Source organism: Cannabis sativa, chromosome 2, assembly GCF_029168945.1.
Source record: "Cannabis sativa cultivar Pink pepper isolate KNU-18-1 chromosome 2, ASM2916894v1, whole genome shotgun sequence".
Lineage (NCBI taxonomy): Eukaryota > Viridiplantae > Streptophyta > Magnoliopsida > Rosales > Cannabaceae > Cannabis > Cannabis sativa.
Window position 1 is genome coordinate 15,068,149 of NC_083602.1, and position 13,158 is coordinate 15,081,306.

The 13,158-nt window shown below is 34.6% G+C and overlaps 1 protein-coding gene and 1 pseudogene across 3 annotated transcripts; one reads left to right on the forward strand and one right to left on the reverse strand.

Annotated features, from left to right (window-relative positions):
- Window positions 1-46: 46 nt before the first annotated feature.
- On the forward strand, window positions 47-7,492 carry LOC115719307 (BTB/POZ and MATH domain-containing protein 4). 3 transcript variants are annotated; one of them, XM_061110159.1, is made up of 5 exons: window positions 47-811; window positions 3,553-3,898; window positions 4,024-4,303; window positions 6,162-6,223; window positions 6,860-7,000. In XM_061110159.1, the coding sequence occupies exons 1-4, from the start codon at window positions 417-419 to the stop codon at window positions 6,221-6,223; spliced, it is 1,083 nt and encodes a 360-aa protein (XP_060966142.1). In that variant the 5' UTR covers window positions 47-416; the 3' UTR covers window positions 6,860-7,000. The 3 variants fall into 3 exon arrangements, with proteins under 3 accessions (XP_060966142.1, XP_030504148.2, XP_030504149.2); XM_030648288.2 differs by lacking the exon at window positions 6,162-6,223 and having other exon boundaries at window positions 6,860-7,492; XM_030648289.2 differs by lacking the exon at window positions 6,860-7,000 and having other exon boundaries at window positions 6,162-6,563.
- A 992-nt stretch (window positions 7,493-8,484) lies between these two features.
- Window positions 8,485-11,509, reverse strand: LOC115719892 (histone-lysine N-methyltransferase, H3 lysine-9 specific SUVH6-like; annotated as a pseudogene).
- Window positions 11,510-13,158: the final 1,649 nt, after the last annotated feature.

A 13,158-nucleotide genomic window follows, 5' to 3' on the forward strand; every position in this document is an offset into this window, starting at 1 on the left:
AATTATTTGTAAGTAACGTTTAATTATCTATGTTTTCCCTCGTCTTACGAAAGAAAATTGGTATTAAGCTGATTTTAGTTAAAAGCTTTAAAAACCTCAGAAGAGAGAGATAGAGAGAGAGAGTCTGAGCCTGCGACGCTTTCTCATCTATCACTTCTTTCCTGTTACCTTCACTTTCTCGGACAATACAAATAAAATAAAATAAAATTAAATCAGAAATCCAAAGAGACTAACACAAACAATACACACATTTCTTTTAAACCAAAATTCGACTCAACAAACCCTAATTTCCCCCCTTTCTTCAACCCAATTTCATTACCTTTGAAATCCTCTAAATCACTTACTCACTCACTCAATTCTTTGTATAGCTTCTTCGATTTCCTTTTCCAATTCACAGACCGGTGACCTATCCATCAATGACTGGGTCCACAGCGGGGGACAAGAGTCCATTACTGTCGCCGACGAGCTCTCGGTCGGTGACGGAGACGGTGAACGGGTCGCACAAGTTTGTGATCCAGGGTTACTCGTTGGCTAAGGGTATGGGAGTCGGTAAACACATTGCTAGCGATAATTTCATGGTTGGGGGTTATCAGTGGGCTATTTACTTCTACCCAGATGGAAAAAATCCTGAGGACAATTCTGCCTACGTTTCGGTCTTCATCGCGCTCGCCAGCGAGGGTACCGATGTTAGAGCCCTGTTCGAGCTTACACTCGTCGATCAGAGCGGGAAGGAGAAGCATAAGGTTCATAGTCATTTCGATCGTTCTCTTGAAAGTGGCCCTTACACGTTGAAGTATCGGGGCAGTATGTGGTACGAACTGAATTCTGATTTCTGTTGCGTAATTGGTACTTTTTATATTTTTGTTTCAATTAGCTGAATTGTTTTTGGGGATGGGGTAGTAATCTTTGAACTAAATTCGATTTTGCATTATAACTTGATATATGTTTAAGTTTCATACAACAAAGATGTATGAAGATAAGGTTTTTTTTTTCTTTTTTTTTTAATTTATTGATGGACATTATACTTTTGTGGTGATTTTGATACTGCTTGGAATATGGATCCTATGGATGTGAAAATTCTTTAGTTTGCAGTAATTAAATAGTAGGAAAATATATCATGTAGTGCACCATAATGTTTTGTGGATAAGTGTTTACCTGTTTTGATTTGTGGCACCTTTAAGATATTCTTGTATGAAACATCAATTTTAGGATAATGTTTTGTGGATAAGTGTTTACATGTTTTGATTTGTAGCTCACTGAGCTTCAAAGCCATCACGCTTAGTAACTAACAATGTCGTGAATCATGAATATATTATATCTACTTGAGGGCTGTGGCAAGGTTTATGTTTTGTGGCTAGTTTGATATAAGTGCTATGTTTATTGTCGGTTTCCTTTTAGGGTTAGATTAAATAAAGTGATTATTAAAGTTCAGTTTGTTCACTTAAACAACTCTGTGCTTGAAAGTAGACTTATCACTTTTGATTATAACTTTTTGCCTAAGTTTTAATAAGCATGTTCTTATTGGCTGGAGTTACTAAAATTCTAGGTTGTCCCGAAAAGGGCTGCTGCCTTTAAGGTTGACAGTATAAATCAAAGAGTATTTAGAGTTTCGAAAAGGATATAGTGAGTTAGTGTATGAATGGGCTTCATTTAAGGTTGATAGCATAATGTGAAGAATACAAAATTGACTTTGAGAAAGCCTATGACTATGTGCATTAGGACTTTCTGGATATGGTACTTATGAAGAAGGATTCAGATCAAAGTGGAGAAGGTGGTTGATGGCTGCTTATCTTTCCTATTTGATCTTCATTAACGGGAGACCAGGAGGGAAGTTTTGTGGATCTAGTGGGCTAAAATAGTGAGATCCTATCTCTTTTCTTATTCACTAGTGTGGTCTATCTCTTAAAAAAACTCAATGTTCATGAGATATTATAAAGAAGATGGTCCTATCATTTATTATCCTTGGGTTGGTGTGTATATTGCAAGAAAAATGGGGAAACGACTTCCCACTTAATTCTAGAGTGCCCTTCCAATCATCTTTCGTGGGTTAGAGTGCTTAGTGAATTTGGTATACATTAGTGCATGCCCCAAATCTGAAGATAGTTGCTATTGTGTAAACTCAAAGGGAGAAGGAGAACTTCTCGGCTCTGGAGCACAGCCATTCTTGCTGGAATTAAACGGGAGGATCTTTGAAGGAATCAATTATGAGGTAGAAGATGTATGGGGGAAGATCAAATTCTGGGTTGCAATTGCAACTTTGGTTTATAAGTCAAATAAAACTTAGACCAAGCTAAGATTATCTACTACATTCCAGCTATCTCTTGGGAAACCTTACACAAAGATGTGACATGGTAGAAATTGTTGGGGAGATTGATCGCATATTGAGACCAGGCGGATATCTACTGGTTCAAGACACAACAGACACGATCAAAAAGCTTAAGCCAATTTTGGAATCACTTAACTGGTCCTTAACCGTTCATCAAAATCAGTTTCTTGTTTGTAAGAAGGGTTTCTGGCGTCCAAGTAGTTAAAGGGGTATGACTGATTATTTTTACTGAAAAATCTTTGTCCCACTCCCAGGTTTATATGGGTCCAGTGCAAGTGTAATTTATACAAGGACGATAGAACCCCTAGCACCTATTTTTGTTTACCGCTTATAATTGATATCCTATAGAAATAATTTTACTTCAAATTACTATAATTAATATATCTTCATAATTTCTTTAAAAAATAACTGCCCAAATCTGAAGATAGTTGCTATTGTGTAAACTTAAAGGAAGAAGAACTTCTTGGCTGTGGAGCACAGCCATTCTTGCCATTTTTTGTGCAGTTTGGATGGAATTAAACAGGAGGATCTTTGAAGGAATCAATAATGAGGTAGAAGACGCATGGGGGAAGATCAAATTCTGGGTTGCAATTGCAACTTTGGTTTTGAGGGCTTGTTTTTTCAAGATCTCACTAAAGAAGTCAAAAGGTTTTGAGGCCATGTCATTTTAAGATCTCACTAGAGAATGTGGAGTTATTTTGCACCAAGATAATCTTATCATGGTCTAAGTTTTATTTGATTGTACTGAGAGCTTTGGTGTTCATGTATTTATGCTTGCTTTCATCTATTTTTAATTTTTAGTTTGTTACCACAATTTTCCTTCGCCATAAGTGAGGCACCCGAAAATAAATTTTGGACGAGTTGTCTTAGACATATAAAATTATGGTGTAAGGTTTAGGTAAAAACTAAGAAATTAAATTTTGCAAATTATATGAAGGACACACCATTTAAGTTTCAATTATGCAAATAAAACAATTTACAATTATATATTTTAATTCTTATTTTCTTTATTTTTTATTTTTTTAAATGATATGTGAAAGGATTTTATTAAATGTGTACATGCGCTAGCCTTACCTTGTTCTCTCAAACCTGGATCACCTGGACTTTTGATTTCTTGTTGAATTTAATTGCTACTTCCTGCAATGAATTATAGAGTGCACACATTGAAAATTTCTATGTAGATGTATCTTTAAGATGTTAATTTATTTGTTTTGTTTGTACTTTAGGGGATACAAGCGTTTCTTCAGACGAGCTTTACTTGAAACTTCAGACTTTTTGAAAGATGATTGCTTAAAAATCAATTGTACAGTTGGAGTTGTAGTTTCAGCGGTAGATTGTCCACGATTACACTCTATTCGGGTCCCAGAATCTGATATTGGTACACATTTTGGGATGCTATTGGAAAAGAAGGAAGGTTCAGATATTAGTTTTGTTGTGGCTGGTGAAAAGTTTCGTGGACATAAGTTGGTATTGGCTGCTCGGTCCCCTATATTTCGTTCTAAATTCTTTGAGGGGCTAGAGGAAGATAATACAGAGGTTGAAATCACAGATTTAGAACCTAAAGTTTTCAAGGTACGTCTGAAATTTCAATTGAAGAAATGTTATTTCATTTTTTCTTTAGTGGTCTATTTTCAGAATTATTACTGTCATTCTATGGATTTTAACCTAATGTTCCTACTTACTATTATATTCAACAGGCCATGTTGCATTTTATATACAGAGATTCCCTAACAGAGGATGTGCAGCTTGAAACACCAAGTACGTCGCCTACATCCTTGGTATCTGACTCATTAACTGGAAAACTATTAGCTGCAGCTGATAAGTATGGTCTGGATAGGCTCAGACTAATGTGTGAGTCTCATCTCTGCAAGGATATATCTGTGAAATCTGTTGCTGAAATTCTAGCTTTGGCTGACCGGTGCAATGCCTCTGAACTAAAAGCTGTTTGTCTAAGATTTGCTGCCGAAAATCTTGCAGGTATGCTTTTCTATATCAATTTTTTATTGTTGTATAAGCTCCTATTTTCATGATGCAAGCCAAAGTTCAAAACATGCTAAAATCAGATATGCAATATATGTGTAATGGATATTGATGCATTTTAGTAACTTATAATAGTAAAGATTACATGATGTGTAAAGTCTAGCGAACTAGTTTTGACAATCTGACTTTCCTGTGAATCTTGTGTAATTGAATTGACTAAGACCATTTTTATGCAAGCATAACCTCTGATATCCATTAGATTTGCATCCAATTACATATATGCTCTTTGGAACTCTTAATTTAAAAATTTATTACATTGTGGATGCATGTGATTCTAAATTGGTATTTGATAACTTATATGGATATGTCTTCCCAAAGAAGTATATACACAGTGACATTGTAGAGTGATTTTCATTCTTAAAACAGTTTTTAGTTGTTAAGAAAAGAAAAGAGAAAAAAGAATAGTTGCCAAAGTTTATGAATAATTGGTTTCTTTAAGAAATTGGATAAGAGTAATGGTGCACCTAAAATATGCACTCAAACATTACATACAGTGACGTGACAGTTTTTTTAACCAATCACATCTATTTCAACTGGGAACTATGTGATGTTTGTATGTATATTTTGAGTGTACATATTACTCCATTGGAAGAATGTATTGTTATATGGTTTCTCTGTGTGGCTCTTAAATAAATGGGATGTTGTGAATGGGGAATTTGGCATTTCTGTGAGTTAGTTATCCTTTGTGGGGTAGTTTCTGAAATGCAACACTAAAAAAGTATAACTCCAAAACAATTGGTAAGGATTGGATGATTCTCTGAAGTTGAAACAGAAATGCTCATTTGTTTGAGTTTGGATAAATCTGCTACATTGGATTTTTTTTTTTTACAATTTTTGATAAAACTAGTGTTCTGTTACTTGTCCCATACTGATGTGTAATGCCAAATAAGGAATATAGTAATTGCATGGATAACTGGTGTGTAAAAACGATGTCTACTTTTGGGATTTATGATTGATAAACCTTGTTTGGCCTGCAAAGCTTTTAGGCAAGGAAATCCAGTGTCTTTATTTCCTTTTCATATTGGGCTTTAATGTTTTAAGTTCACTGGATAATTAGTGCATGGAAGTGTTAGAAGATCAAGTGATTTGTAGTTAATGTTGTGCAAATGAGACAGTTTTCGCCTAATGAAATGTATATTAGAGGTGCTAAGCATTGTGTGTATTAGTTTCAAATATTGATATAGCCTAGAATGTACTTGTTGATATTAGGCATTGTATCATAATAAACAAAAGATATAAGTGTGTCTGATAGGTTAACTTAATGGTATACTTTACAGAATGGACTTTGATATTAATATTTGGCTTCCTATTGTGTCACTCCACTTTCTATCAGTGTTTGTTAGCCTAACTGACTATAGACACAGTAAGAGGTATTTATAAGAGTTTTTATGTATGCATCACTGATTGACAAAGTACTGCTAAGTCCAAGTCATGAGACTATTTTTACAGAATTTGAATGTTGAGTTGGTAATTTGGAATTTAGAAAAGAATATTAGAGGTAAGGTGTTAAGGTTCATTTGGTGGCATTTGGCTTGTGCAATTAGATACAAATTGGTGGTTGGATGATCTCTTGGGGGAAAGATTAGGTATAGGATTGCTGTTTGGTTATAGAAGGTAGAAGAGTACATTTTTCTCGTTTCCTTTTTAAAAAGGGTTTTAGAGGTTATACTGTGATGGAATTTCATGTTCTGGTGAATCGTGCCCTTCTTTACTTGTATTGTCTTGGAATTATTTGAAATACTAATTGATAAGTTTTTTTTTTCTCTTTTTTTAATTTATTATTAATAAAATACAGGTGGGGGAGTGGATCAAGGTTATTTGGTTAATAATTTCCAGGAGGAATGTTCCGGCAGATAGGCTAGTTTTACTTTTTTCGTTTGAACTTAGCTTCTGTTGAATAATTTATCATCTGATCAGACTTGAACATTGGGGTTCCAAAGCTTAGGTTTCTTATTATCCATTTTCTTTTTCCTGCTTTGAATTTGGTATTCTTTGAAATTTGTTTAGCTTAATGGTTAAGGTTAGTTGCATCAAGTTGCAAAATACTGGTTTATGTATTTATATATCCTCTTTCTACTTTGGGTGTTTTGCCAAGCACAAAAGAGAAATGGAAAGGGGAGAACAGTGGCTTGTGTTGTAAGTTCACTATGCTTGTGTTATAAATAAATTACTTTGACTTGATGTCAAATTTCTGCTATGTTATAATCCTACCACATCTTGCTGTAGTTCAAATCTTTAACTTTAGTAGTATTTGTGATTGAATGTCCCATTAATTTGTTTGTCTTTTAAGTATGGGGTAAAATGTAAAACAGAACTAGTTAATTGTGGATCCTATATTCCTGCATGCATTCTTCTTGTAAAATAATTGTAACTACATGCATAGTGGAGGAGTTTATTGTATTTTCTGGATTTATCTTCCTTCCCATGGAAGGCAAATTACAGGGTCAATCTACTCATGTATTTTGTGTTCTCATCTTCAATTGAATATTTCAGCTGTTATGCGAACAGACGGATTCGAGCACCTTAAAGAACATTGCCCAACTCTGCAGTCAGAACTTCTGAAGACAATTGCAGGATGTGATGAGGAATGCAGCAGTGGTGGAGGGAAGACCCGAAGTGTGTGGGCACAACTATCAGATGGGGGTGATACCAATGGTCGGCGGGTCAGACAAAGAACTTGATTTCTGAACATTGCTGTTTTGTAAATTCAACACTGAACTAAAACAGAAAAGTTTTTTTTTTTTCTTTTCCAGTTTTTGGTATTAAATTTAGAACAAAAGAAAAAAAAAGGAAAAAAAATGTTGTCGAAACGGTAAAGTAGGTGGTCTATGTTGCAGGTTCTGTTATAAAATGGTGCTGTGATTCTGATCTGAACTAATTGAGGAATAGGGGCTTGTAGCTGTTTGCTGGACTAAAAAGTGCTAACCCTAATATATCCTGAAGTCTGTCATATGTGGTTCTTTACAAGTATTTTTGATCTTTTCTTTATTATTCTTTTCCTCTGGTATTGTAAGATTTTTTTCTGCAATTTGTATTTATATTTATGACTACATAAAAAATTGGAGTATAGTGTTAGCAACTAATCTTTTTTTCTTTTTAAATCTATTTATTTTTCTGGGCTATTAATTTATTGGTAATGAAGGTTGTCTAGTTCAACTTGTAAAATTAGTGTTTGTTTTATTTAGATTGAGCATCTATTTTGTTATATGCGAGACAATATGCAAAGAGGAATGTTAAAGCGCACCAATGTAGTGTTTAGTACTTTTTTATATGTTAATATCGTTATTGGTTCAACTAAGTATCGAGTTTTATATAGTTTAATGTAATAATTTTAAGAAGTATCGCTTGCTAATCGTGAGACGGATATGTTTAGAAAGTGTTAGACACTATTAGTATCTAATAACAATGCTCATATGTAAATTGGTAGTGCTATGAAATGATACACTTAATACGCTTGTATACTTTTTATTGTTTTGTCTGATAGAAGCTTGCATACTATTCATTTCATCAAATTAGTTAATGAATAGGCATTTGAGATATTTTATATATAGATGAAAATAATAATTTTTTTTTTGAGGTAGGAGAGAGAATAATAATTAATGGTGTCATTATACAATAAATTAGTTGTGAAATTTAATTGTTTTATTAAAAAAATTAATAAAAAAATAACTATATTCTGGAAACGTAAATAATTTAATAAGTATATAATTTTAATTTATTCAATATATAATTATATAAGTAGACTTGGCTTTTTTTTTTTATTTGAGGAAAGGAATAGAAAAAAAAAATGTCAGTTTAAAAAGAAATATAAAAGGCTAATAATTGATATTAATGTTAAATTAAGAATACAAAATTTGTTAAAAAAAAATATAAAGTTAAACAGTTGGAGAGAGAATAATATTTTGGTTATTAATTTATTGTTATTTTTATTGGAGAGATAGAATGGAATTATTTAGTTGGAGAGAGAATTGAATAATTGTTAATGGATGGATGTTAACGTTAAAAAAGAGTTAATGAATTTGTTAACTACTTTGATGAAATGACTTGAAATTATTAGTGGCACAGGGTGGGAATAGGGAATTGAGGACAGCAATTTTTTTTTCCTAAAGATAATCCATGCAGTTGACTTCTTTTCTTCTTTTTCTTCATATTATTTTCTCAAACTATACTGATGATCCTTTTCCTTGGAACTGAAAGTAGACGATTTAAGATTATTGATTAAATGCAACCTTCTTTTATTAGTTTTAGTCCAAACTTTTATTAGTCTGCTCAATAAAATCTACCAGTGCATTGACGAGAGCCACAAAGGCAACTCTTCTTCTTCTTTGTATTACCATTTGCATCATGAACTTGATCAATAACATAATGGTAATCATAGGTTGACTATTCAAAATGTTGAATTTTCTCAGCAGCAAAAAACATTATGTGAGGAATGCTCTCATCCTCGTGACCATACAAGATTTTTTTGCATAAATATTCAAAGAACAACTATGGTTGATGAATCTCCCTACATTACCATACTCTGCTGCATCAATGGTGACCCCGCTGCCATCATCCACATCTTCGCAATTATTCAAGCCTTCATCAATGCTGGTATTCGAATCATGATTTTTTTCAATATCAAAGAGGTAGTCATCATAACCAGCTTTTTTTTTTTTTTTTTTTTTTTTTGCTTCCTCATCCATAAGGAGTTCTCCTATGTACTCGCATATAAAACCACCTAAAGGAATGGATTCTCGAGATCTCAAACCCCATCCCCTTAACTTGGTTTTGAAATGTTCAAGTTTAAATTTGAGACCGTACTGACTCACTCTATTGTGGCAAGAAGGAGGGCATTTGCAAGAAGGACCACACTCATAAAGAAAGAGCTTCCCGTCAACAACAGTCCCATTTGAGCTATATGGCATTTCACCTCCGTTCTTGACAACACAAGAGCAGGTTTTAGAATCTGAGCATCCATCAATACAGTCACAGCCCTTAGGAGGAGTAATATGGCACCAATCCGGATATAGCAAATTGTTTGCATATTTAAAATATGGAGGTTTCTCATCATCTATAGTATTCACAACACGTATTGGAATTAGCTCCTTCCCGTGAGAAATATCATCTAGGCAAACACCTTTTTTTGATTCAGATCTTTTACGTCTCTTCACACCTTTCTGTGCAGCCTTTGGTTCACCAAGAATACTCTTGATGCTTTGTGTCTTGAAGATGGAGGTCTCTCATCAACTTTAGATTCACACCACGCATTAATCACTTCCTCATCTAGACAAACACCTTTTCGCGATCTAAATCTTTTACTCTTTACACCTTTCTGCGCAACCTCTATTTCACCAATACTCTTGACGGTTTCATCGTTTGAAGGTGGAGGTCTCTCACCATCTTTAGTATCCATACCAAATGGCATTACCACCTCTTTCCCTAGAGACATATCATCTAGAGAGACACCTTTATGAACATTAGATTTGTTGGTTAGTTTCACTTCTTCTTGGGCAGCTTCAGGTTGATTAGGAAATCTCTCAGCTTCTGGTCTTTCATCTGTAGTATTCACATCAGATATTGGAATAACCTTCCCCTAAGAAACATCACCAAGACCGACACCTTTTTTAGTTTTCAATCGTCTAGTCCTCTCAATTTCTTTACACACAACCTCTGGCTGACCAGGAATTCTCTCGAGCCAAAACTTATAAACAAGATTACCATGTGGTCCCGTAACCTGCTTATAAATTTTCACCAAATAAAGCCCAATGTATACAAATTTCCTGAATCTCCTCTTATATGGATCACAACCACGTATCGTATCACCTTAATAGGAGTCTTTAGAACCATACTATTCGTCAATGCAAGGTTTACACCTTCAAGCTTCTGATCTTCAAGCTTTTTATCTGAGTTTGTCGTACTACCTCCTTGACCAGTATAAACCATGACACTCGAGTCATCTAAATTATCGGTGTGGTCTTCAGATGCAACTATACTCGCTGCAACATTCTTACCACCATGCTTTGAACAACTTATTCCACTTTGAGTATGCCTATGGAGACCAAGAATACTAAGTTCCATCCTACATTTGAATGCATCGCCAACTTCAACTCCAGGGACATGTCCCAAAAGTTTTAAGTCTGTGTTTAGAATCTTTTTCTCATCTTCAAGTCTCTTCGCTGCAATTTGATAATCAACCCTTCTGTGGCAAGGTCTTTCTTCCTTTGCATCAGCATCTTCCTGCAAGAGCTTCCGAAACAAAAACAAAAACTCCTTTACTTTATGTCGAGGTGAACTTTCATCATCACCATCATGATTGTCATAAAAGTTATCTGAAACAACAGAATTCTTCCACCGATAATGCTTTCTCTTTGGGACATTTCCTTTAGTCTTTCTCCCACAAGAAGTCTTGCTCTCAAGTACTTCCATAGACCCTTCATCAAGTTGAACACACCCTTTTGATTGTTTCCCATCAGTCTTCATTGTCTCCATCAAGACTTCATCATCTAAGTTTTTGTTATCTAAAGAAACAAATGATTCCAAAGACTTCTTCCAAGGTTGGGCTGCATCCTTATCACTGGTCTTTGTCTTCACCACGAATTTGTTTTCCATTCTATATTCACACTTTTCTTCTCCAAGCTCCTTATTAACATCAGTCTTCACTGTCTCAATCAAGATTTCATCATCTAAATTTTTGTTATTCAAAGAAACAAATGATTCCAAAGACTTCTTCTCCGGTTGAGTTGCATCCTTATGACTGGTCTTTGTCTTCACCAAGAATTCATTTTCCATTCCACATTCACATTTTTCTTCACCACGCTCCTTATTAACATCAGTCTTCACTGTCTTAATCAAGACTTCATCATCTAAATTTTTGTTATTCAAAGAAACAAATGATTCCAAAGACTTCTTCTCAGGTTGAGTTGCATCCTTATGACTGATCTTTGTCTTCACCAAGAATCTGTTTTCCAGCTCCTTATTAACATCAGTCTTCACTGTCTCCATCAAGACTTCATCCTCTAATTTTTTGTTATTCAGAGCAACAAATGATTCCAAAGACTTCTTCCCAAGTTGAGCTGCATCCTTATCAATGGCATTTGTGTTCACCAAGAATCCCTTTTTCATTCCATATTCACACTTGTCTTCACCAAGTGTTACGAAAATTATTAAATACTACGCAAGTGTACGCAGTCAAGTAGTAAACTCACGCAAGTGAGGTCGAACCACAGGGAATTGGATTAATTACTACTAAATTATACTTATGATTCTATTTGGCAAATCAATAGTTTTTATGATTCGAAAAGAATGAAAGTAATTCAAGAAACTTAAATAACACAAGTGAAAAATTGATCAAGATGAGATAATAAGGAGGAGAATCCTATTGTTTGTTTACCCAATTGTTAATGCCTAATTGCTATCCTTTTCTTGAGGTGAATGACAGATTATAAATTAACCTAACTCTTTTCAGATCTTTTAGGTTCTAAATCACATGTTCTCTAATTAATCTCTTAATTAAACTAACATGAAATTAGCATTAAGCAATAATCTACTTGTCACATAAGTCATGTGAATACTCTCGTTTCACATCGAACATCGATTATCCAATTTTAGCATTCTCAATTCTCACTTTTTCAGATTTTGAATTGAGATCATAGAACATGCAGAAGGTGATCAAAGCTTACACATGAAATTAAACACAAATATAGATAATTTCACAACCAAGAATGGAGGAATGGCAATTATTCATTAACTAGGCAAAAACATTAAACAACAATCATCATCCTCCCTAAATGGGAAATTTAGTTCATAATTAAATCCATGACCATTCCTATAACAATATTCAGCATAAAGAAATTAAAAAGGAATAGAGAAAGAAACTGTTGATGGAATGACTCTGGATCTTCACTTTGATTTTCTCTGCTCTTCTTGCCGCTTTCTACTGTGTTTTAGGTCTCCAAATCGCTTCCCCTGATTTCCAATCGCAGTTTTCTATTTATATCTGATTTTTAGGGTTCGTCGGAAAAAAATAACCCCGATCGTACGGACTCTCGTTGCGACCACAGTATTCCTCGCCGCGGCCAGATGAACCTCTAAAAACCACTCTCTGTAGTGGACCTTATGGCTGCGGCGAGGGTGTATCTCGTCGCGGCGACTGGAGCATTAAGAATTGTGCATTCTGCCTTCGAGTTATAGCCGCGACCACAATGATCTAGCCACGGCTAGAAGTGCGTCAAGCTTAAAATTGGCGTTTTTCCTTGGCTCCGCTTGTCTTTTACTGCACTTTTACATCCCGAGGCCTCCATTGCTCCGAAGAACCTGAAAACATAGAAAACACGCATAATTCTGTCCTAAAACAACGTAAAGCGAACATAAAGTTGATCCAAAACATAAGCTAAAAATAGCCTAACAAATTCCCCCAAACTTAATCTTTACTCGCCCTCGAGTAAAGCTAAGACTCAAACTAAAATTAAACAACGCAATAGATAACTAAACCTTCAAATGATTGAACTACTACTACCACCTGCACAACTTCAAGCAATCAATAACCAGAATTTCAACTCGATAACTCTAAGAACTAACTTGGATGCACAATTCAGAAGTAAGCAATTCATACAGACACAAAACATCGCATTTGACATTCATATCACAACCATTCTACACTCTCCGACATTACGCTAACCCATGGTCAATAAGCTTGAATGACATACCTCTCTCCACTAATGTTGATAATTTCCGCTCGGGATCGATAGGTTTTTTTCGGTTATAATAACATGGCTTAGGTAAACGGGTAGATGAGAAGTCATTTAAGCTAC

What these genes read in the sequence shown, in the direction of transcription:
- LOC115719307 (XM_030648288.2), top strand. Translation starts at nt 417, where the DNA reads ATGACTGGGTCCACAGCGGGGGACAAGAGTCCATTACTGTCGCCGACG. An exon ending in AAGTATCGGGGCAGTATGTG is followed by an intron (nt 812 to 3,552) that starts GTACGAACTGAA and finishes TTTGTACTTTAG; the next exon opens with GGGATACAAGCGTTTCTTCA. An exon ending in TGCTGCCGAAAATCTTGCAG is followed by an intron (nt 4,304 to 6,859) that starts GTATGCTTTTCT and finishes TGAATATTTCAG; the next exon opens with CTGTTATGCGAACAGACGGA.